Genomic DNA, 23,483 nt, shown 5'->3' with positions numbered 1-23,483 from the left:
ATTTTGTTCTTGTATTTTATAAAGGGACAGGACACAATGTTCTTCCAATGTTCTTTCTTTTTTGCACCTGAAACCACCCACTGAGTCTCACAGTGTGATCTTCACATACTTTATCTTTCAGTGCTGAGTCAACTTTCTGAATCAGTTTTAGAGACTGATTTGGGTCCTTTAACATGCTTTTAAAACTTATTCTTGCCGAAACCAGTTTGGCTCAGTGGATAGAGCGTCGGCCTGCGGACTGAAGGGTCCTAGGTTCGATTCCGGTCAAGGGCATGTGCCTGGGTTGCGGGAACATCCCCAATAGGAGATGTGCAGGAGTTGGCTGATCGCTGTTTCTCTCTCATCGATGTTTCTAACTCTCTATCTCTCTCCCTTCCTCTCTGTAAAAAAATCAATAAAATATATTTAAAAAACAACAACAACTTATTCTTGCCCTAAAAGTGGACAACTTCCCCCTTATATTTACCCTCCCACATTGGGAAGTTAAGGCATCCCTACTGAAAACATGAAATAATTTTTAAGTCTTTTGTTTATTGTCAAAATTTATACCAACAGTTGTAATTTATACTTCATAACATATACTAGTATGTATCCCATTGGAATTCTTGATCACAGTCAATACTGAATGAATTTATTAGAAGGATATAAGGTAACTCACAGATCTATCAAATACTAGGGAACCAGATTTAGGAAGTAGGAATCTAGGAGGATGAGGGATTTAGAACCATAGCCAAGGTTACACCACAGGAATAGCTGGTTAGAAGAGTGCTATTATCAACTGGTATACATGTTTGTGTACACATTTACATATAATATTCTTCACTGTTAATAAGAAAAATATTAAGAGAAATTGAATTAACTCAAAATACATCAATAGGGTATTGGTAAAATAAATTATAATAATTAAGAACTTATCAAATAATTATGTAATGTATCTGTATAATGGAATACTATATTGCAATAAAAATATTACAGACCTAAACATGCACTTATAGAATGATATTCAAGATATAAAAAGTTTGGAAAAGTTACAAAATACTATATTTAGAACTATTCTATTTTTATTTTAAAACATGGTTACTTTTACATGTATAGAAAAAACTCAGGAGTAGTATATTCCAAACTGATAATTGGTATCTCTGGGTCATTTGTTATAATGGAAGCCTCTGATTTATTATACCATATTTCTGTAATGCTTGAAATATTTTTGCTAATACATGTAAAGTAAATGAATATAAGACAATGATTGCCACATTTGGCTTTCTCTGCTGTATGTAAATTGATGTTCTCAAAATCAAGAATTGATACTCCTTGCCCTTCTCTCTTCACCTTCTGCCATGGTAGCCCTCATTTCATCAATGAGTATAGTCAGCTGAATATTTAAAGAGTGAAGAACAGACTCTACATTGCTGTTGAGTGGAATGCTTTTAAATATCGCCTTACCATAGTATGTGGATCTTAATTCCACTTTAGTTTTATATGTTTTATTTTATCTACTATTATTATTAGCATCAGTTTTTAGTCTAACTATCAGGTTATTCTCTAAAGGTATTCTTTTTTCCATTCTTGCATAATACTTGTATTTCTACTATAAGAAAAAATTTTAACTTAGAGAAAAAACTTTTAGGTAAAGTTTAAAAATATTTTTCATGTGTTTAAATTCGGCATAAAACTTGATGAAACTCATTTTAATTGGATTTTAATATAGCAAATTACTGAATTGAAAACAAGTCATTTTAGTATAACAATTTAATCATGTTAAGAATAAGTTAATGATTTTTATTTTTTTTATTTGTTTTTAGCATTCCATATTGGAAGAGGATATTTCTAAAGATGAAAAAAATGCCATTGTTTAGTAAATCACATAAAAATCCAGCAGAAATTGTGAAAATTCTGAAAGACAACTTAGCCATTTTGGAAAAGCAAGACAAAAAGACAGACAAGGTATGAGCTAAAACAATAACATTATTATTAAAATATATTTATTCCAAGACCAAAAACCAACATAAAAGTTTAATGAAGTACCCAAATATGGTCTGTGATTTACATAGGGTCTCTGTAAATACATTTAAATTTATTTTAGGTTTTATGCATCTGTTAATTGTTGAGTCTATTGTCTTGAACTCTTGGTATATCAGGACAACCCTCTAATCAACTAAAATTTCTTTATTAAAATTTTTTTACTGATTTAGAGAAAGAGAAGCAGGAGAAGAGAGAGAGAGCGCATGCAAGAGAAACATTGATTTTTTGTTCTACTTTTTTTTTAAAATATATTTTTATTGATTTCAGAAGGGAAGGGAGAGGGAGAGAGAGAAACATCAATGCTGAGAGAGAATCATCTATCAGTTGCCTCCTACACACCCCACACTGGGTACCGAGCCTGCAACCCGGGCACGTGCCCCCAGCTGGAACCAAACCTGGGACCCTTCAGTCCACAGGTTGACACTCTGTCCACTGAGCCAAACCAGCCAGGGCTGTTCTACTTCTTTATGCATTGGTTGATTCTTGTATGTGCTCTGACTGGGGATTGAACCTGAAACCTTGGTGTATCAGGACAATGCTCTAACCAACTGAGATACTTGACCAGGGTTGTCTTGAGCTCTTGATTCATTATCTGGAGCCTCTGACCAACCCTGGATTCCTCTAGACTACATAGCTTAAAAATCTAAGTGGTTATCTATATATATAAAAGCCTAAGCAACTGGCTGACCAACCAACCAGTAGCTATGATGCGCACTGACCACCAGGAGTCAAATGCTCAACACAGAAGCAGAAACCACGGGCATGGAAACATGGAAGAGACTGATGAATCTCAGAGGGAAGCGGGGAGGGAGGAGTGGGGGAAGAGATTAACCATAGATCTTATATGCATACTAGAGGTCCAGTGCATGGATTCGTGCACTGGTGGGGTCCCTTGGCCTGGCCTGCACCCCTCTCGCAATCTGGGACCCCTTAGGGGATGTCAGAGAGCCAGTTTTGACCTGATCCCCTCAGACCAAGCTGAGGGACCCCACCACTGCACAAATCCATGCACCAGGCCTCTAGTACTGGTATAATATATTGGCATGAAGGGTAAAAAGCTTTTATTTAAAGGTTAACTGATAGTTTCTACTGCAGTGCAACCTCATTTTAACATTGTTTTAAAATCCTACCATGTAGTGCTTCCGCATTGAAAGGACTTTTTAGTATTAGTATCTATAAATTAAATACCCTTGAGTGCAAAGTATATTTTTGTCTCAGTGTCTGATACAATCTTGTGTTCTTATAAGGATGTAGAAGTATATTTTTCATCCTACATCTTGTAAGTAATATAGAAATATATTTTAATCCTAGTGTACTTGTAATATTGAACCAACTATTGGTCCAAGTAGAAAAAAAGATCTTTATAAAAGAGTGATTCTAAATGACAAAAGAAAGAAAACTTTTTAAAAAACATAAAAAGATACTCATCTTCATAAGTAATCAGAAAAAGTCCAAGTAACTGCAGTATATTCATAATATACATGTTCTACCTTGGCAAAATTGTCTAATGGTGTTAAGTATTTACAAGTATGGAAAGCAATAAGAACTTTGACTCCCTATGAGTATAAAGTATAAATTGGTTTTTGGAAACAAGGTTAGTATATTATCTGTTAGATAGAAAGTCATGCATGTTCTTGCTAGATATAAACTCTAGAGATATTCTTGAACATGGTCTCAGACTACATGTACAAGAATGTTATAGTATTGTGCTTTGCATAATAACCTCTCAATGGAAACAACCCAAATGTCCAACAACAATAGAGCTGATAGTGAAGTGGTGCCACCATCATTGGAATACCATAGAAAATGAAAATTGAAGAACTGCTGCTTACATGCAGCAGCATGAATGAATCTCACAAATACAGTGTGAAGTGAAAGAAGCAAATTTTAAAAGAGTACAGGTATTATTCTAAATCAGTAGAACTAAACTATATTGTTTAGGCTACAAACATAGGTAAGAAAACTGCAAAAATGTAAATAAATGTTTATCATAAAAGACATAACAATATTTACTTTTAGGCTGAAAGAGAGCCATTCAGGTAACTTCTGGGGTACTTAAATGTTTCTTGACCTGTGGTATAGTCACACAATTTAAGAAACTTCCAATCTCTAATAAATAAGGATTGCTTCAGTCAGATCATAAAATGTATATGGAAATTATTTTTTTAAATAGTGTCACATTACTATGTATTATTTTTATATTACCTTATTCTCTTTATTCCCTTCAATTATAATGATTAGAATAGTATACTTTAAATTTTAAACTTTACATATATATTTTTAGTGGTCAGCAAATCAAATTGTTAACTAATGGTCTGTTCTTCTCTCCTCATCTGTATTAACTTTTTTTAAAAGTTTTCATTGAGATATAATTTGCATACCATATATTCCACCATTTTAAAATGTACAACTCGGTGGTTTTTATTATACTCTCAAGGTTGTACAGCCATCACCTCTATCTAATCCCAGAACATGTGTATCATCCCAAAAAGAAACCCTGTACCCTATAAGCAGTCATTACTCATTCTATCTCAACAGGCCCTAGTACACACTTACCTACTTTCTATCTCCATGGATTTTCCTATTATTCTTTATATATAGTGAGGGATTTTTTAAAAGTTTTACAGATAACAAAAAAGATAATGTCTGTGTGAGAGAAAAGTGTATCAACAAAGTTTATGCGTTTTAACAATTTATGATTTTATACCTAGACTACTTAAAAAAATCAGAAAAACCTTAGCAAATGTTTTAAAGACTAGTAGCTACAGATAGGTCTTTAAAATAGAGTCATTTTAATTTCAAGAGTTAAATTTACAATTAATTACTATCAAAATGGACTGTGTCTGAGTATGGTTTAAGAGAAAATATTTTTTTTAATATATTTTATTGATTTTTCACAGAGAGGAAGGGAGAGAGATAGAGAGCCAGAAACATCGATGAGAGAGGAATATCGATCAGCTGCCTCCTGCACATCTCCCACTGGGGATGTGCCCGCAACCCAGGCACATGCCCTTGACCGGAATCGAACCCGGGACCCCTGAGTCCGCAGGCCGAAGCTCTGTCCACTGAGCCAAACCGGTTTCGGTGAGAAAATATTTTTTTTAATTATGCTGGCTAAATAGAAATACTAGAGGTCTTTTTTAGATACAAATTTTAGTAACTTTTTAAAATAAAAAAACCAGTGCTTACTAAAAGGTTTTTGTTTGTTTATAACTGTACAGTGTTCTTTGATCATAAATATATAGGGATTAATAAGTGGTTTTTGTTTGTTTATAGCCTGAAAATTTTTATTCACTTAAGTCTTAGCATACTTTTTGGTCACTAGGCTTCGGAAGAAGTATCGAAATCACTGCAAGCAATGAAAGAAATTCTGTGTGGTACAAATGACAAGGAACCCCCAACAGAGGCTGTGGCTCAGTTAGCACAAGAACTCTACAATAGTGGGCTGCTGGTGACACTGATAGCTGACCTACAGCTGATAGACTTTGAGGTAAACTATCTGAAAGAGTATTATATTTCTGCTTTTCAATTTTAATATGTATGACTATTAATATTTGATTTTAATTTTTTATTACTGTTTATTATTTTAAAAGTTTTTCTAAAACTCTAAAATCATTTTTTAAATTAAAAAAAATTTAAATATATTTTTTAAATTGATTTCAGAGAGAAAGGGAGAGGGAGAGAGAGATAGAAACATCAATAATGAGAAAGAATCACTGATTGGCTGCCTCCTGCATGCCCACAACCTGGGCATGTGCTCTGCCTGGGAATCAAACTGTGACCTTCTGATTCATAGGTTGACGCTCAACCACTGAGCCACACTGGCCAGGCAGTTTTTTTAAAATTACAGTTGACAGACAATATTAGGGTCTACAGCAGAGTAATTAGACATTTATATAGCTTAATGAAGTGATCACCCCAATGAGTCTAGTGCCCATCTGACACTACACATAGTTATTACAATATTATTAACTATATATATTGCTATGCTATACTTTACTTTCCCGTGACTGTTTTTATAACTGGCAATTTGATCATCTCATTCCCTTCCCCTTTTCACCCATTACCCCCAATTCCCTCTCATCTGGCAACCATCAATTTGTTCTCTGTGTCTGTAAGTTTGTTTCTGTTTTGTTTGTTAGTTTATTTTGTTCTTTAGATTCCACGTATAAGTGAAATCATTTGGTATTTGTCTTTCTCTGTCTACCTATTTCACTTAGCATAATACCCTTTAGGTCCATCCATGTTGTCACAAATGGCAAGATTTCATTCTTTTTTATGGCTGATCAATATTCCATTGTATATATATTGAGAATATACCATATATATATATATATATATATATATATATATATATATAACTTTTTTTTTCTTTTTTTTTTAATAAATTTTATTGATTTTTTACAGAGAGGAAGGGAAAGGGATAGAGAGTTAGAAACATCGATGAGAGAGAAGCATGAGAGAGAATCATCTATCAGTTGCCTCCTGCACACCTCCTACTGGAATTCTGCCCACAACCAAGGTACATGCCCTTGACCGAAATTGAACCTGGGACCCTTCAGTCCACAGGCCAACGCTCTCTCCACCGAGCCAAACCAGTTAGGGCCTCACTTTTTCTTTATCCATTCATCTGTTGAACACTTAGTTTGCTTCATATCTTGGCTAATATAAGTAACGCTGAAATGAACATAAGGTTGCATATGTCTTTTCAATAAGTGTTTGGGATTTCTTTGGATAAATACCCATAAGTGGAATTACTGGGTCATATGATAGTTCTATTTTTAATTTTTTGAGGAAACTTCATACTACTTTCCGTAGTGGTAACACCAATTTATGATTCCACCAACAGTGCACAAGGGTTCCCTTTTCTCCACATCCTCACCAGTACTTGTTTGTTGAGGTATTGATGACCATTCTGACAGGTGTGAAGTGATATCTCATTATGGTTTTAATTTGCATTTCACTAATGGTTAGTGACATTGAGCATTTTTTCATATGTCTATTGGCCATCTGTATGTCCTGTTTGGAGAAATGTCTATTCAGGTCCTCTGCCCATTTTTAAATCAGATTGTTTGTTTTTTTGGAGTTGAGTTGTATGAGTTCCTTATATATTTTGGATATAACCCCTTTTCGGATATATCATTGGCAAATATCTTCATCCATTTAGTTGGTTGTCTTTTCATGTTGTTGATGGTTTCCTTCACTATGCAAAAATACTTTAGTTTGATGTACTCCCATTTATTCATTTTTTCTCGTATTTCCCTTGTTCAAGGAGACATCTAAAAATATATTACTAAGAGTGATGTCAAAGAGTAGCATTAGCTACTCTTCTATGTTTTCTTCTAGGATTTTTATGGTTTCAGGCCTTACATTTAATTTTTTAATTCATTTTGATTTTATTCTTGTATATTGTATAAGAAAGTAATCCTGTTTCATTCTTTTACATGCCTGTCCAGTTTTGTTAACTTCATTCATTCATTCATTCATTCATTCATTTTTATTGTTGACAGTATTACAGGTGTCCCCTATTCCCCCCTTTTTAACACCATTTATTGAAGAGACTGTCTTTACCCCATTGTATATACTTGCTTCCTTTATCGTAGATTAATTAACCATATAGGTGTGGAATTTTTTCTGGGTTGTCTATTCTGTTTCATTGATCTATGTGTCCGTTTTTATGCCAGTACCATGCTATAGTATACTAAGTAGTTTGATATCAGGTAGCATGATACCTCCAACTTCTTTTTTCTTTTTTTTTTTTTTTTTCAAGATTCCTTTGGCTATTCAGGGTCTTTTGTGCTTCCAGGTATTTTTTAGGATTATTTGTACTAGTTCTGTGAAAAATACCATTGGTATTTTACTAAGGATTTCATTGAATCTGTAGATTGCTTTGCGTAGTATGGACATTTTAATAATGTTAATTCTTCCTAACCATGAACACAGTATATCCTTTCATTTATTTTTATCTTCTTCAATTTATTTCTGCAATGTCTTATAGTTTTCTGAGGACAGGTCTTTTATTTTCTTGGTTGAATTTATTGCTACATACTTTATTCTTTTTGATGTAATTGTAAAGGGGATTTTTTTCTTAATTTTTCTTTCTCTTATTTTGTTGTTGGTGTATAAAAATGCAATCAAATTCTGAATATTAATTTTGTATCCTGCTACTTTTCTGAATTCGTTTGATTAGTTCTAATAGGTTTTTTTGTAGACTCTTTTTTTTTTTAATATATTTTATTGATTTTTTACAGAGAGGAAGGGAGAGAGATAGAGAGTTAGAAACATCGATGAGAGAGAATCATCGATCAGCTGCCTCCTGCACATCTCCTACTGGGGATATGCCCGCAACCCAGGTACATGCCCTTGACCGGAATCGAACCTGGGACCTCTCAGTCCGCAGGCCGACGCTCTATCCACTGAGCCAAACCGGTTTCGGCTTTTTGTAGACTCTTTAAGGTTCTCTCTATATAGTAGTATGTAATCTACAAATAATTATAGTTTTACGCTTCCTTTCTTTTTTTTAAAAAGAAGTTTTAAATAGTATATCATTTAGATACAGACTTTTCCTTTTATAAAAAAAAATATATATTTTATTGATTTTTTACACAGAGGAAAGGAGAGGGATAGAGAGTTAGAAACATCAATGAGAGAGAAGCATCGATCAGCTGCCTCCTGCATACCCCCTACTGGGGATGTGCCTGCAACCAAGGTACATGCCCTTGACCGGAATCAAATCCGAGACCCTTCAGTCCCCAGGCCAACGCTCTATCCAGTGAGCCAAACCGACTAGGGCTTATGCTTCTTTTCTTATTTGGATTTCTTTTATTTAAAATAGTTGTATACTTTAGATAGCATTATCATCAAATGCCCAGATGATTAAGTTGATGATATTTCAGGATATGGCTGAAAGGTAAGGGATGGAACTTAGTGCACAGAGATTTGGCCATTATTTCTCAGGAAAGGTTGTTCCCTTTGCTTCATGGTTGTTCGTGCTTCTCTACCTTCTCAGAAGCTTCCCTGCATTATTTGAAGTTATGTTTCAATTTTCTGGAAATCTGTTCATTTCAACTGTTACTAAGGCATCTGTTTGAATAAGTCCATTACCATTTATTTTCTTTTTTAAAAATATATTTTTTTATTGATTTCAGAAAGGAAGGGAGAGGAAGAGAGAGATAGAACATCAATGATGAGAGAGAATCATTGATCAGCTGCCTCCTGCACACCCCACACTGGGGATTGAGCATGCAACCCAGGCATATGCCCTGACAGGAAATTGAACTGTGAACTCCTGGTTTATAGGTTTAACGCTCAACTTCTGAGCCACACCAGGCTAGCACCATTTATTTTTTGTGTACATGCAGCTCATGAAAAACAGAATTTTGTAGTTGGAAGGAGCTACATAAATAAACATCCTCCTAGTTCTTTTATGAGGAAACTGAGATTTGCAAAAGTTAAATTACTTTGCCTCCAGAGCACTCAGCAAATAAATTGCAGGGATAGTATTGAAACTTGTGAACACTGACAGTCTAAACCAGCCGTGGGCAAACTATGGCCCACGGGCCGGATTCGGCCCGTTTGAAATGAATAAAACTAAAAAAAAAAAAAAAAAAAAGTACCCTTTTATGTAATGATGTTTACTTTGAATTTATATTAGTTCACACAAACACTCCATCCATGCTTTTGTTCCGGCCCACCGGTCCAGTTTAAGAACCCATTGTGGCCCTCGAGTCAAAAAGTTTGCCCACCCCTGGTCTAAACGTATGTTGTTTTGTCAATCCTCACCCAAGGATATTTATATTTTTATATTTATATATATATATATATTTCCTGCATAATAAATAGGTAATATGCAAATTGACCATCACACCTTCACACAAGATGGCCACCCCCATGTGGTCACAAGATGGCCAACAGGAGGGCAGTGTGGGTGATCAGGTCAGCAGGGGAGGACAGTTGGGGGCGACTGGTCGGCAGGGGAGGGCAGTCAGAGGTGATCAGGCAGGCAGGGGAGCAGTTAGGCATTAATCAGGCTGGCGGGGGAGTGGTTAGGGGCAATCAGGCAGACAGGCAGGCAAGCGATTGGGAGCCAGCAGTCCCAGATTGTGAGAGGGATGTCTGACTGCCAGTTTAGGCCCGATCCCACCGAGATTGGCAGTCGGACATCCCCTGAGGGGTCCCAGAATGGAGAGGATGCAGGCTGGGCTGAAGGACCCCCCCGCCCCCACCTCAGTGCATGAATTTCATGCACCGGGCCTCTAGAGTGTGAGTGTGAGAGTGTGTGTGTGTGTGTGTGTGTGTGTGTGTAGTTATTGGTTTGATTTCAGAGAAGAAGGGAGAGGGAGAGAGAGGCAGAAACATCAAGGATGAGAGAGAATCATTGATTGGCTGCCTCCTGCATGTCCCCCACTGGGGATGGAGCCCACACCCGGGCATGTGCCTTGACTGGGAATCAAACCATTACCTCCTAGTTCATAGGTCAATGCTCAACCACTGAGCCACCCCAGCCTCCATAGATTTTTTTTTTTAATTTTTATTTATTTATTTTTTTTGAGGGGGGTATGGGGGTGCTGGAGACGGGCGGGAGCTGGTAGGGTCGGGATGGGAGAAAACCTTTCCATAGATTTTTAGAGAGAGTGGAAGGGAGGGAGAGAGGAGGAGAAAGAAAAAGAGAGCAAGAGAGAGAGACATCAATTGGTTGCCTCCTGCACACGCCCTGACCAAGGCCAGGGATCAAACCTGCAACCCAGATACATGCCCTTGACTGGAAATGGAACCCCCAACCCATTGGTGAGTGGGCCAATGCTCTAAACACTGAGAACACCAGCCAGGACTAAATGTGCCCTGTGTCCTTTTCTTTTCTTTTCTTTTTTTTACATTTCTTTTGTTTTTAAATTTATCTTTACTGTTGAAAATATTACGGATGTCCCCATTGTGGTGGTGGTGGTGTTTTTCCCATTGACCCCCTTCTCCTTGTACCCACCCTCTCCCACCAGGCCTTCATCACACCAATGTCTGTGTCCATGGGCTATGCCCCCTCACCCACTCCCACTTTCCCTCTGAAATTCATCAGTCTGTCCCATGGTTCTATATCTCTGGATCTATTTTGTTCACCAGTTTATTTAGTTCATTAGATTCCACATATGAGTGAGATTATGTGATACTTGTATTTCTCTGACTGGCTTATTTCACTTAGCATAATACTCTCCAGGTTCCTCCATGCTGTCTTAAAAGGTAACAGATCCTGCTTTCTTACTGCTGCATAGTATTCCATGTTATAAATGTACTACAGCTTTTTTATCCACTCGTCTACTGATGGGCACTTGGGCTGTTTCCAGAAATTCGCTATTGTAAATTTTGCTGCTATGAACATGGGGGTGCATATATTCTTTCTGATTGATGTTTTGGGCTTCTTAGGATATATTCCTAGAAATGGGATCACTGGGTCAAATGGCAGTTCCATATTTAATTTTTTTAGGAAACTCCATACTGTTTACTGTCGTAAATGTTTCCTTCCACATCCTGCGTGGTTCAGGGTTCAATATCTAGAAGAGGAGCCGCACACAAATGAAATAGAAAAGACAAGAGATAATTTGGAAATATTGGGGGACCAGGCGGGTAAGTCCAACTCAAGAGGAAGGACTTCCACCCTGCTCAGTCCGCATCGACCTTTTATAGTCTGAGGTAAACAATGCAGTGGTTACCATAGTTACAGTTCTTGTGAGTTTCACCTGTTTTGATCATGTTTACACTCCCTGCACTTCCCTCAGCCCATTAGCTTCCCAGGTAAGATCTGGGGAGTGTTATAAGGTCAAGCCTAATTATGCTAAGAGGACTGAGCCCTCTAAGCTGGGACTTGTTTGTGACTTTGCCAGCAGGTCAGTCCGAGGCTCAACCCTATATCAGTTTCCCATATTTACCATAGTGGATGTACCAGTCTGCATTCCCACCAGCAGTGTACTAGGGTTCCTTTTTCTCCACATCCTTGCCAGCACTTCTCATTTGCTGATAGCAGCCATTCTGACACGTGTGAGGTGATACCTCATTGTCGTTTAATTTGCATCTCTCTGATAATTAGTGACTTTGAGCATTTTTTCATATGTCCCTTGACCATCAGTATGTCCACTTTGGAGAAGTGTCTATTTAAAACTACAGGACATTGAAAAAAGAATTGGAGGAAGATATAAACAAGTGGAAGAATATACTGAGTTCATGGATTGGTAGAATTAACATCATTAACATGTCCATATTACACAAAGCAATCTATAGAGTCAGTGCAATCCCTACTAAAATACCAATGGCATATTTCACAGATCTAGAAAAAATATATGGAACCAAAAGAGACCCTGAATAGCTACAGCAATCTTGAGAAAGAACAACAAAGTTGGAGGGAACACAGTAGCAGATAACAAGTTATACTACAAACCCACTGTAATCAAAACAACCTGATACTGGCACAAGAACAGGCATATAGATGAGTGGAACAGACCCCAGAAATAGACCCAAGCCATTATGCTCAATTAATATTTGGCAAAGGAGGCAAGAGCATACAATGGAGTCAAGACAGTCTCTTCAATAAATGGTGTTGGGAAAATTGGACAGATACATGCAAAAAATGAAACTAGATCAGCAACATACATGATGCACAAGAATAAACTCAAAATGAATAAAAGGCTTAAATAAAAGTTGTGAAACCATAAAAATCCTAGAAGAAACTATAGGCAGCAAAATCTCAGATATCTCTTGTACCAATATGTTTGCTGATACATTTCCTAGGGCAGGGGTCCTCAAACTACGGCCTGCGGGCCACATGCAAATACAAATATTGTATTTGTTCCCGTTTTGTTTTTTACTTCAAAATAAGATATGTGCAGTGTGCATGGGAATTTGTTCATAGTTTTTTTTAAACTATAGTCTGTCCCTCCAACGGTCTGAGGGACAGTGAACTGGCCCCCTGTTTAAAAAGTTTTAGGACCCCTGTCCTAGGGCAAGGGAAACAAAAGAGAAAGTGAACAAATGGGACTACATCAAAATAAAAAGCTTCTGCACAGCAAAAGAAACCATCGACACAATGAAAAGGGAGCCCACCGTATGGGAGAACATATTTGCCAATGGTACATCTGATAAGGGGTTAATATCCAAAATATATAAGGAACTCATGAAACTTAACAAAAGGAAGACAGAATCCAATTTAAAAATAGGCAGAGAATGATTTCTGAAGTAAATTGCTTTTGGTTTTGTCACTGAGGAAGTGAAAGGAAAACTAATTATAGTGATTAGACCAAGATAAGGTCAGGGCTCTTGGGGAATCGTGGAAATACTAGTCCCAGGCTCTCAGACTGCTAAATAAGGGAATGTTTTTGGCTGACTGGAGCCAAGGAGGAGGAATACAGAGCAAGACTGCTCTGGAGATGTGACACCAGGTGTGTTGGGTGGAACCAACACTGACTGAGGAATCTCCAAGGCCCAGACTTCAACTCATTCTTCCTTTCAGATACACTGGTCTTTTTCTCTCTTTTCATCCTGTATCCGTTTCTCTAGCTTTGACATTTTTCTGCCCAATAATGTATTTTCCTACTTTATCCTCTTGCTGGGCTTGCTCACTCTCACTCCCATCTTAATCCCCATGTTTTAAAAAAGTGGTCATATGTTGAATTTAAGTGGAGCTTTTTCATTGTGTTTATATACTCTCATGTTTCTCTTATTTAATTTAAAATTAGTTATTATGAACATTTTTAGGAGCTGTACCTAGTGAAAAAATACCTGACATATTAGAATTGTTTAGAATCCTTGACCTGTCATTTGATAGTAACAAACTTTTTTTTCTGTTGTTACTCTTCACCCGAGGATATTTTTTCCATTGATTTTTCTAGAGTGAAAGGGAAAGGGAGAGACAGAGAGAAACATTGATGTGAGAGAGACACATGGTTTGGTTGCCTCCTGACACGCCCCAACTGAGGCTGGGGATCAAGCCTGCAACCAAAGTAAGAGGTGTGTACCCTTGACTGGAATGGAGCCGGTGACCCTTCAGTCTGCGGGCCGACACTGTAACCACTGAGCCAAATCGGCTAGGGCTAGGTTTTTTTGTTTGTTTGTTTTTTGTTGTTTGTTTTTAATATGGAATGTTTCATGATTTGGGTGTCACCCTTGGGCAGGGTCCATACCAACCTTCTTTGTATTGTTCCTATTTTAGTATATGTGCTGCTGAAGCAAGCATGAGGTTAATTTTTTTTATTCTATAAAATAGGACTATTATGAACTTTTAAATATTAAAGTAAATAAAACATACATATATATGTTATGAAAGAACATTAAATACATGTGCAAACTATATACAAATGTAAGTTAGTATACTTTCATTTTCTCTCTCAGACTAAAGTTAAAATATGTAAGCTATCTTATTTTTGTTATAACCCTTTAGTGTTTGCTTGTTTTATTTATTATTTTAGTTTGAGATTTAGTTGGTCCAGTTATTACAAATGGGAAAAAGACCCATGTTCTTGGATTACAGTATTATATTTCTATATATCTAATTTTTGCACATTTCTCTGAGAGTAGCAGTGCAGTAAGCTATTATCATCATTAATTAATATGTTAGCTTGAGTTAATTTATGAAATTAGCCCAAATAGCAATTGAATGCTGGGAAGAATATGACTCAAGGATGGATATGTTTTGAAAACTGAGTCAGGGTGAGATGTTGTCAGGTTCAGTGACCTGGCAAAACTTTGAGCAGCCACAGAATAGCCTACATTCAAAGTGCTGTCCAATAATTGGAGAGGCAGGTATAAAACTTTGTTCAGCATTGGGTTAGAAAACAAAACACTTAGAAAGTTTTCCTTATTTTACCTGGTATACTGAAAATAAATCAATTTAAAGAGGATGTTTAAAGAGGATGCTTATTTGGGGATTAAAACACTTGCCTGAAAATTGACTTCTATTTATCAAGTGAAAAAAACTTTTATTCTCTGGAATTCTTGGGGAAAAGAAGTATCTTTCTGAATATTTGAATTTTACATGTACCTACAGATTAACTCTTCAAATGCAGAGTTAAATAGATTATTTTTATAAATTACTTTATATTATATTTATGAAATGATTATATTATTCCCCTCCACAATAGCATTCTATATATAATAATTTCTACTGATGAATCAAAATTATCATTAGGAAGATCTATCATTGTGATAGTAGCAGACAGGTCCTCCCTCGCCCCCCTGAACTTTAAGGCATAAATTGACCAAACAGTTCTTGACTTTGTTCATTTAACTGATGTAACACAATGCCTAGAGCCTAGTTATAAATGAGTATGTTATTCAGTAGATGAAGCTGTTCTTTGAAAGTCCATAGAACATATGTACTTATAAATACTTCTTGGTTAAATGTATAAATGAAAAAGTTAAAATTCAGGACAGTTTAGTATTAAATATTCTACCAATTATGTACAGTGTTTTTAGGAAGGAGGCAGCATTACTAGCATTATTAACCTACTTACAGGAATATGCTGTGTATCTCTTTGAACTGGAGACATGAATAATGCGACCAACTTTCCTTCTCGGTCCTAAAGTACCCATATAAACTAGTGACAGCTTAATAAAATTCCTCCAAACTTCAAAACTCAGTCTAATCACACAGAACCCCACCCTCCTCATCTTTTGCTTCATATGTAGCACTGGTACAGCCCCTTCTAAATTAAGAATATCTTAAATGATAGGACTGCATTTCCCACGTCTAATGCCATGTCTATTGGTTGGTTGAATGAATAGATAGAGGAATGAAAATGAGAGATAGAAGTAAAAGTAAGGGAATTGGACCAAAGAAAGATGTCCTGTGGCACAATAACAAGCCACTTTTCTTAGTAAATTGTGTAGAAGATAAATAAGAGTAATAATAGTATCATTTCAGTAAGTGAATAACCTTTCCTGAGGCTCCTTTCAAGAACACAAGTCATTTGACTATAAAATTTCTGGTATGTTTTTATAATAGGAAGGAAAAATTATTACTTTAAGAATGGGCTGCAGCTTTTTGCTAGATAACCTAAAAGAATGGAACATTCCTTACAGAGAAAAAAAGTGAACTTTTGTTTAGAAGCCACCTAGATGGACTTTTTGTTAGTTGTGAAAGGTGGGGTGTCTAGGCAATGTTTGGACAGAAAAAACTGAATGGAAAGAGCTTAGATTCCCTTTGCAGAGTAAAGTAACAGAAATTTGATAAATGCCCTCTCTTGAGCTAAGTTTGATAGGAATAGGAAATAGAAGAGATTTAGAAGGGTTTGGAGTGAGGGAGAGAGAAAGCTCTTGGAACCATGACAGAGGAAAGGTCTTAAGGAACAAGATGATCAGGAATGCTAAGGAATCCTATCTAATAAAAGAGAAACATGGTAATTGGCATACGACCGCTACCCTTCCCATTGGCTAATCAGTGAGATATGCAAATTAATTGCCAGCCAAGATGGCGGCCGGCAGCCAGGCAGCTTGAAACTAACATGAGGCGTGCTTGCTTCAGTGACGTAGGACTCCAACGTTCCCCGACTGCCTTGCCGGCCTCTGAGCCTGCAGTTTAAGAAACATTGTAACAAATATAGAAGCTAAACAAAACCCCAGAAACCTGCTTTCAGCGAGCCAGGATCTCAGAGCTGGAGTTGATACAGAGTTTCAATTATAGAACAGAAACAAACCAGATACCTGCTTTCAGGAGCGGAGGCCTAAGAGCTGGAGCCAGAGCTAAAGCTGGCCCAGAATAAAAAAAAAAAAAGAAAAAGAAAAAAAGGAGCAGTTGGGAGCTTCCGTCACCCGCCAGCCTGAAAACAGCCCTCAGCCCCTCACCCAGACTGGCCAGGCACCCCAATGGGGACCCCCACCCTGAAGGGTGTGTGACCAGCTGCAAACAGCCCTCAGCCCCTCACCCAGGCTGGCCAGGCATCCCAGTGGGGACCCCCACCCTGATCCAGGACACCCTTCAGGGTAAACCAGCCAGCCCCCACAAGTACACCAGGCCTCTATCCTATATAGTAAAAGGGTAATATGCCTCCCAACACTGGGATCAGCGGAGCCGCGAGGCCTCCCGGCACTGGGATCAGCGTGACAGGGGGCAGCGCCCAAACCCCCTGATGACCCTGCGGCTCTGTGTGTGACAGGGGGTGGGGCCACAACCTCCCTTTCGGCCCTGCTCTGTTTGTGACAGGGGAAGGTGCCCCAACCTCCTGATCAGCCCTGCTCTTTGCCTGATACGAGGGAGCTCCCTAACCCCCTGGTCACCCTGCGGCTCTGTGTGTGACAGGGTGTGGCGCCCCAACCCCCTCCCCCCAAGGGCCCTGCTCTGTGTGTGACGGGGTAGAGCCATAACCTCCCCATCAGCCCTGCCTTGAGTGTGACAGTGGCAGCGCCCCAACTCCCCAATCGGCCCTGCTCTGAGCCCGACCAGGGGCTGCACCTAGGGATTGGGCCTGCCCTCTGCCACCCGGGAGCAGGCCTAAGCCAGCAGGTCATTATCTCCCGAGGGGTACCAGACCGCGAGAGGGCACAGGCCGGGCTGAGGGACCCCCTCTCCCCCCCCACCCCCCGAGTGCACAAATTTTTGTGCACCGGGCCTCTAGTCTTTAATAATAGCGCTGTGTAGGATTCAACTTTTTTTTTATATTGTTGACAGTATTACAGATGTCCCCCATCCCACCCCACGTTTGCCCCACTCTACCCAACCCCTACCCCATCCCAGGCCTTTATCACAGTATTGTCTGTGACCATGGGCCATGCACATATGTATGTATATAAGTTATTTGGTTAATCTCCTCTAGTCCCGTGCCCTCCCCTCTGAGATCTGTCAGTCTGTTCCATGCCTCCATGCCTCTAGACCTGTCAGTTTATTTTGTTCATTGGATTCCAGTATGTAGGAATTCAATTTGAAGTTATTTCTGCACTGTGCTATAATTATCCTTTGTTACCCGACTTAAACCTTTGATAAAAGAACTATTAAGTATATGTTGATTGAAGGAGAAGGGGCGTTTTTCTATACTTGGGATAAACAGGGTGTTGAGAAAATAATGAGTTACAGGAGGCAAGACAAGGAGCAGGGTTGAGGACGTAGGAGTAGGGATTTGCCATAAATTTTTATTTAAGCTTTAAAATTCCTGGCAAAAGAACCACTTCAGCATATTGTTAATGAGGTTTAAAAAAAAAAAGTGGCTGAGATTTCAAGGCTTCTGATTTTGTGGGCTCAGGATCAAACTCAGAGCTGTGTTTGGGCACTGTTCAAGACACAGTTTTAAACTCTTTGATGTTTTGAAACACAATGTGATAAGAGATCAAAGGATGGAAAATTTATTGCATCTAAGAGTTGATGCATTCATTTTAAGGGCAGGTGTGCCTTGCAAAGCTAGGGTGATACAAAGTCAATTGTTCAGGTTGAATTAGAAAGCAGCTCAAAGAAGAAGAAAACTTTCTACAGTGATAATTTAATTTCTAGTGATTATTTCTTGCTACATTAAAAAAATCAGCAAAATAAGAACTCCAGAATCAGCTTCTTAATAAGCCATTTTATGGTACTAAGTTTTTGAAAATTTCCATTCCCTAAAGATCTTTTTCTGTTGCCTGGCCCTGACAAAAGTGCTCCTTAACCTTTGGTTTTATTAATATAAAAATGGGAAATCATAAAGTCTTAAGATTTGACAGTATTTCATGCATTTAACAATTTGAAATGCTTACTATATGTGTAGGGCATTGATTTTATTTTGTTGTTTATATATTTTTCCACCCTGTCATTAGACAAATTCAGTTCAAGAATTTATAATCTCAGGTGGGGAAATACTTATATCATATTAAATAGAATGTTATGTTATTGTTACCCTACTATTCTTTTAAAACTAATGAATATAAACTTTAGAAGTATCATGTCCTTAAACAGAAGCATAACCTGTTAATTGTTTGCATGCCCCCTGTAAAAATTAAGACAATGACCATTGTAGTTTGACCTTACCATACTTTTTAAGGAGGGTAACCTACCCTAAAGATAAAGCTTGCTCAAGCCCTCTGCTGTCTGGGAAAAGCTCTCTCCCCAGCCCACATGGTGATAGTGGAAGCAACCATTTTGTGCAACATAACACCCTGCCCAACACACAGCTGACTAGACTAGCAGTGGACAGCAGACCAAAGTAGGACAAAGTATTTCTGCAGGATTCTGGAACTGGAACTGAGACACAGAACCCTTTCTGTAATCAGGAGGTAAAGACGTTACAGTCTCTCCATCAATGGCCAGGTGTCCTGCCATATAAACTAAAGAAGTAGAGAAGCCAGTCTACATAAAAGACAGAAAAATGAAAAAAAAAAATAGGCAGAGAAATGGTGGGGGCAGGGGCTCCCTGATGGAATTCATGTAATACATAAGTTTAATTTAACTTAAAAAATTTTGAGAGCAGCTAATTCTGAGCTAGCCTGTGCTTGAGTTCTCTGAAACTTTCCCAGTATCTAGAAATTAGCTTTGTAATCAGCTTCTTCACTTACCCCAGCCTCTGGCAACCAGTAATCTATCTTCTGTTCCTGTATTTTTGCCTTTGCAAATGTGTAAATGGAACTATACAGAATGTACCCTTTTGCGTCTGTCTTCCTTCACTTAGTATAATGCATTTGCCATGTTGTTGCTGTGTATAATGTGTTTGTCACTCTTTATTGCTGAGTAGTATATCCCTTTATATGGATGCACTACAGATCATTTATCCATTCCCCAGTTGAAGGATATTTAGGGCATTTTAAATTTTTAGCATTTATAAGTAAAACCTATAACCATTTACATGCATTTTTATGTGAATGTAGGTTTTCATTTCATTTGGATAAATACCTAGGTGTAGGATTGTTGGGTAGTGTTGGATTTTTTTTGTTTGTTTTGGCTTTGTTTTTGTTTTTTAAATTTTAGCCATTCTAGTAAGTTTTAGTGTTTTCTCATTGACGCTTTAATTTTTATTCCTGTAGTGACTGATGTGGAATATCTTTTCCAGTGTTTACTTGCCACCATATCTCCTCCTTTGTGAAATATCTATTAAGAGCTTTTGCCCTCCTTTTATTTGGTTGTTGAATTTTGAGAATTCTTTATATAGTCTGTATAAAAGTCAGTGGCAGCAATTTGTTGTAGTTGTTGTTAATCCTTACCTGAGGATATTTTTTTTCCATTGATTTTTTTTTTTAGAGAGAGTGGAAGGGAGGAAAGAAGGGAAGGAGGGAGAGAGAGAGAGAGACACCTCAATTGGTTGCCTCCCACACTCATCCAGACGGTGGCTGGGGAACAAACCTGCAACCCAGGAATCGAACCCACGACCCTTCTGTCCACAGGTGGACACTCTAACCACTGAACCACGTGGACCAGGGCAATGGCAGCAATTTTAAAGTGGATGTTTTTTCCTCCAAATTCTATCCTCTTTTGATCTCTCATTTGCCTTTTCTCACTTCTGTTACCAATCAGTGAGGGAATGCTCTTTATCAGCAGTTATTTTTAATTGCTACTCAGTACTTTTTTCTTCCCTCTTTTTATCATTTTTTATTTGATTCCAGTAGATACTCCCATATATACCATTCATTCAGCAAATAAGCATTGAGCATCTCATGTCAGGGCTGACCATTTTTGAATTTGCCAGCTAACACAAGTGCTTCTTCAGCTGTGATATCTAATCAGTTACATTATATGTACTCTTAGAATTACTGGCTAATTTCAAACAAATTTGTTCATTTCTAAATGTTGCAGAAGACTGGTTTTGAAATAGTTAAGGTTTTATTCCAATTATATATAGTATGCTTAGTGGGTATCCACAATGGTTGCACTTAATGTAGAGACCATCATTCATCTGTACTTGTTTAAATTTTCTGTAATGCTTTCCATTCTGGTCATTTCCTCTGTTTGGAGAAGCTGTTCCTTGTAGCAGAACTTGTTTTTGTTATTCACAGGGGTTTTCTTTGACTTTGCACATATTTGCTAATGAAGTAGAAGAATGTTTTCTTCTATGTAAAAGTTGGATAGAGTTCTATGGAGCATCATTTCTACTGTTCACTGGAATGCTGTATGGAAATGTTCTTGTGGCATTTTACTGGGAAGTATGAAAAACACGCTTTCATGACATTTCAAAGAAGATTAATATTCTGCAATATTACTGTGGAGTCTAGAAAGACTTGAACAAACCAGATTATTTCTTTCATTTACTAGTATAATTACCGATATAGCTCTTTCACACAATAAATATATTCTTTAACGTCTGTATAAATGAAATTTATGTAGTATGAACCTTTATTTTAGTATTTTAAAATCGTGAGAATAACTGATTCTAAAGTATCCTTTTAAATTGAAGACTCACCTCCTAATTTTTCTGTTAAAATTTGGATTTGTATAGTGCTTTTTCATAAAAGAAGATATAATTTGCTTTCTTGTGTACCTATCTCACTTCCTTTAAACCCTTCTTCCTTCCTCCATGGCTTTCTTTCCTTCCTTCTTCTTTACTCTCTCCTCTTTCTTCTTCCCTCTCTTTTTTTTCTTTTTTTTTTTGGAGGGGGGTGCAATGGGGTATCAAATTACTTTATTTGAAGGAATGCTACAAATGAAAGAATGTAAGTGGATGATTTGTACAACTTACAGAAAAAGTGAAGGTAAGCAGTACCTCCAACATGCAGGTACTGCTTTGGTGACCAGGGAAGTCACCACTGTGGCTGTGGGGAGCCAGCTTAAGACTTAACTCTCATCACTATCTCCTAGGGTGTGCTTGTCAAAGAGATACCTTGCCGTGCCAGATTCAGGGGCCCTCATCTTTCATAAATTAGTTATTCCACCTCTCTTTGTTTTTCTCTATGCAGTGATGTGAAAGCAATGGATAGTCATAGGTATTTCTTATATTTAATCATTTCAACATTTTGATGTTCTGCTTTATTTTTGCCAGATATACTATAATTTATTTAAACATGCCTAATTCTGGATATTGCTTGCTTCCAACTCTTTATTATCGTCACTACGATAAAGATCTCTGTGCCTGTTATTTTTTTTGCTGTACTTAAGGGTGTTATTTAGGACTTTTTTCTCAGGCTAGATTTCCCATTGGGGGATTCTAGGACATCACAGGTATTATTGCATTGCTTTACATCCTCACCAACAATGGATGATTGAAATCATTGAATATTACCATTTAAAAAATTACTGGATCAATTTATATTTTCCACCAGCAATGTACAAGGATTCCATTTTCTCCACATCTTTTTCAGCACTTGTTATTTTTTATTTTATTGATGATAAGCCATTCTACAGGTGTGAGGTAGAATCTCATTATGATTTTGATTTTGCATTTTCCTTATAACTAATGCTATAGAGCATGTTTTCATCTGTATGTTTTCCTTGGAAAAGTGTCTATTTAGATATTCTGTACATTTTTAAATTGGATTGTTTGATTTTTTTTTTGTTATTAAGTTGTGAATTCCTATATATTTTGGATATTATTAGCCCCTTATCAGAGGTGTCATTTCCAAATATCTTCTCCCACTAAGTTGCTGCCTTTTTGCTTTGTTGATGATTTCTTTTGCGTGCAAAAGCTTTACTCAAAAAAATTGAAAACACCTACTTATAAAGATATATGTACCCCTGTGTTAATTACAGCATTATTTTCAATAGCTGAAACAAGGAAACAACCTAGTTGTTTTTCTACTGATGATTGGATAAGGAAAATGGAATACTACTCAGCTGTAAAAATGACAAAATCTTACCATTGGGGCAACATGGATGTGTCTTGAGATTATCATGCTAAAAGTGAAATAAATCAGATAGAAAAAGACAAGAACCATATGATTTTAGTGATATGTGGAATCCTCCTATGTAATAAAAGAGAAACATGGTAATTAGTGTATGACCGCTACCCTTCCCATTGGCTAATCAGGGCGATATGCAAATTAACTGCCAGCCAAGATGGCGGCCGGCAGCCAGGCAGCTTGAAACTAACATGAGGCTTGCTTGCTTCAGTGACGGAGGACTCCAAACTTCCCCACCTGCCACTGCAGGCCTCTGAGCTGTAACTCTAAGCAACTATGTTACAAATATAGAAGCTAAAAAAACCCCAGAAACCTGCTTTAGTCGCTGGGCTTCATCCAGCAGGATCGCAACATTGTTTCAAATACAGAAGGCAAACAAAGGCCAGAAACCTGCTTTCAGCAGCGGAGGCCTAAGAGCTGGAGCCTCAGAGCTAAAGCTGGCCCAGAATAAAAACAAAAAAAAAGAAAAAAAGGAGCGGTTAGGAGCTTCAGTCACCCGCCAGCCTGAAATCAGCCCTCAGCCCCTCACCCAGACTGGCCAGGCACCCCAATGGGGACCCCCACCCTGAAGGGTGTGTGACCAGCTGCAAACAGCCATCATCCCCTCATCCAGGCTGGCCAGGCACCCCAGTGGGGACCCCCACCCTGATCCAGGACACCCTTCAGGGCAAACCAGCCGGCCCCCACCCATGTACCAGGCCTCT

At 37.8% G+C, this 23,483-nt stretch overlaps 1 protein-coding gene across 8 annotated transcripts in view; it reads left to right on the top strand.

Annotated features, from left to right (window-relative positions):
- CAB39L (calcium binding protein 39 like) overlaps positions 1-23,483 on the top strand; it is a 151,868-nt gene that overhangs the window by 60,191 nt on the left and 68,194 nt on the right. For 5 of the 8 annotated variants that reach the window (XM_081082798.1, XM_081082797.1, XM_081082796.1 and 2 more), the window contains 2 exons: positions 1,803-1,944; positions 5,348-5,512. In XM_081082798.1, coding sequence (XP_080938924.1) covers positions 1,834-1,944; positions 5,348-5,512 — 276 coding nt within the window. In that variant the 5' untranslated portion in view covers positions 1,803-1,833. Of the gene's footprint in view, positions 1-1,802; positions 1,945-4,922; positions 5,107-5,347; positions 5,513-23,483 lie in introns of all 8 variants that reach the window. The other 3 variants (XM_081082802.1, XM_081082803.1, XM_081082801.1) reach the window with 2 other exon arrangements.

This window comes from Myotis nattereri (genome assembly GCF_964212035.1).
Source record: "Myotis nattereri genome assembly, chromosome: 2".
NCBI lineage: Eukaryota > Metazoa > Chordata > Mammalia > Chiroptera > Vespertilionidae > Myotis > Myotis nattereri.
Note: the sequence above shows the minus strand (reverse complement) of the source record. Positions and strands in the feature narration are given on the sequence as shown.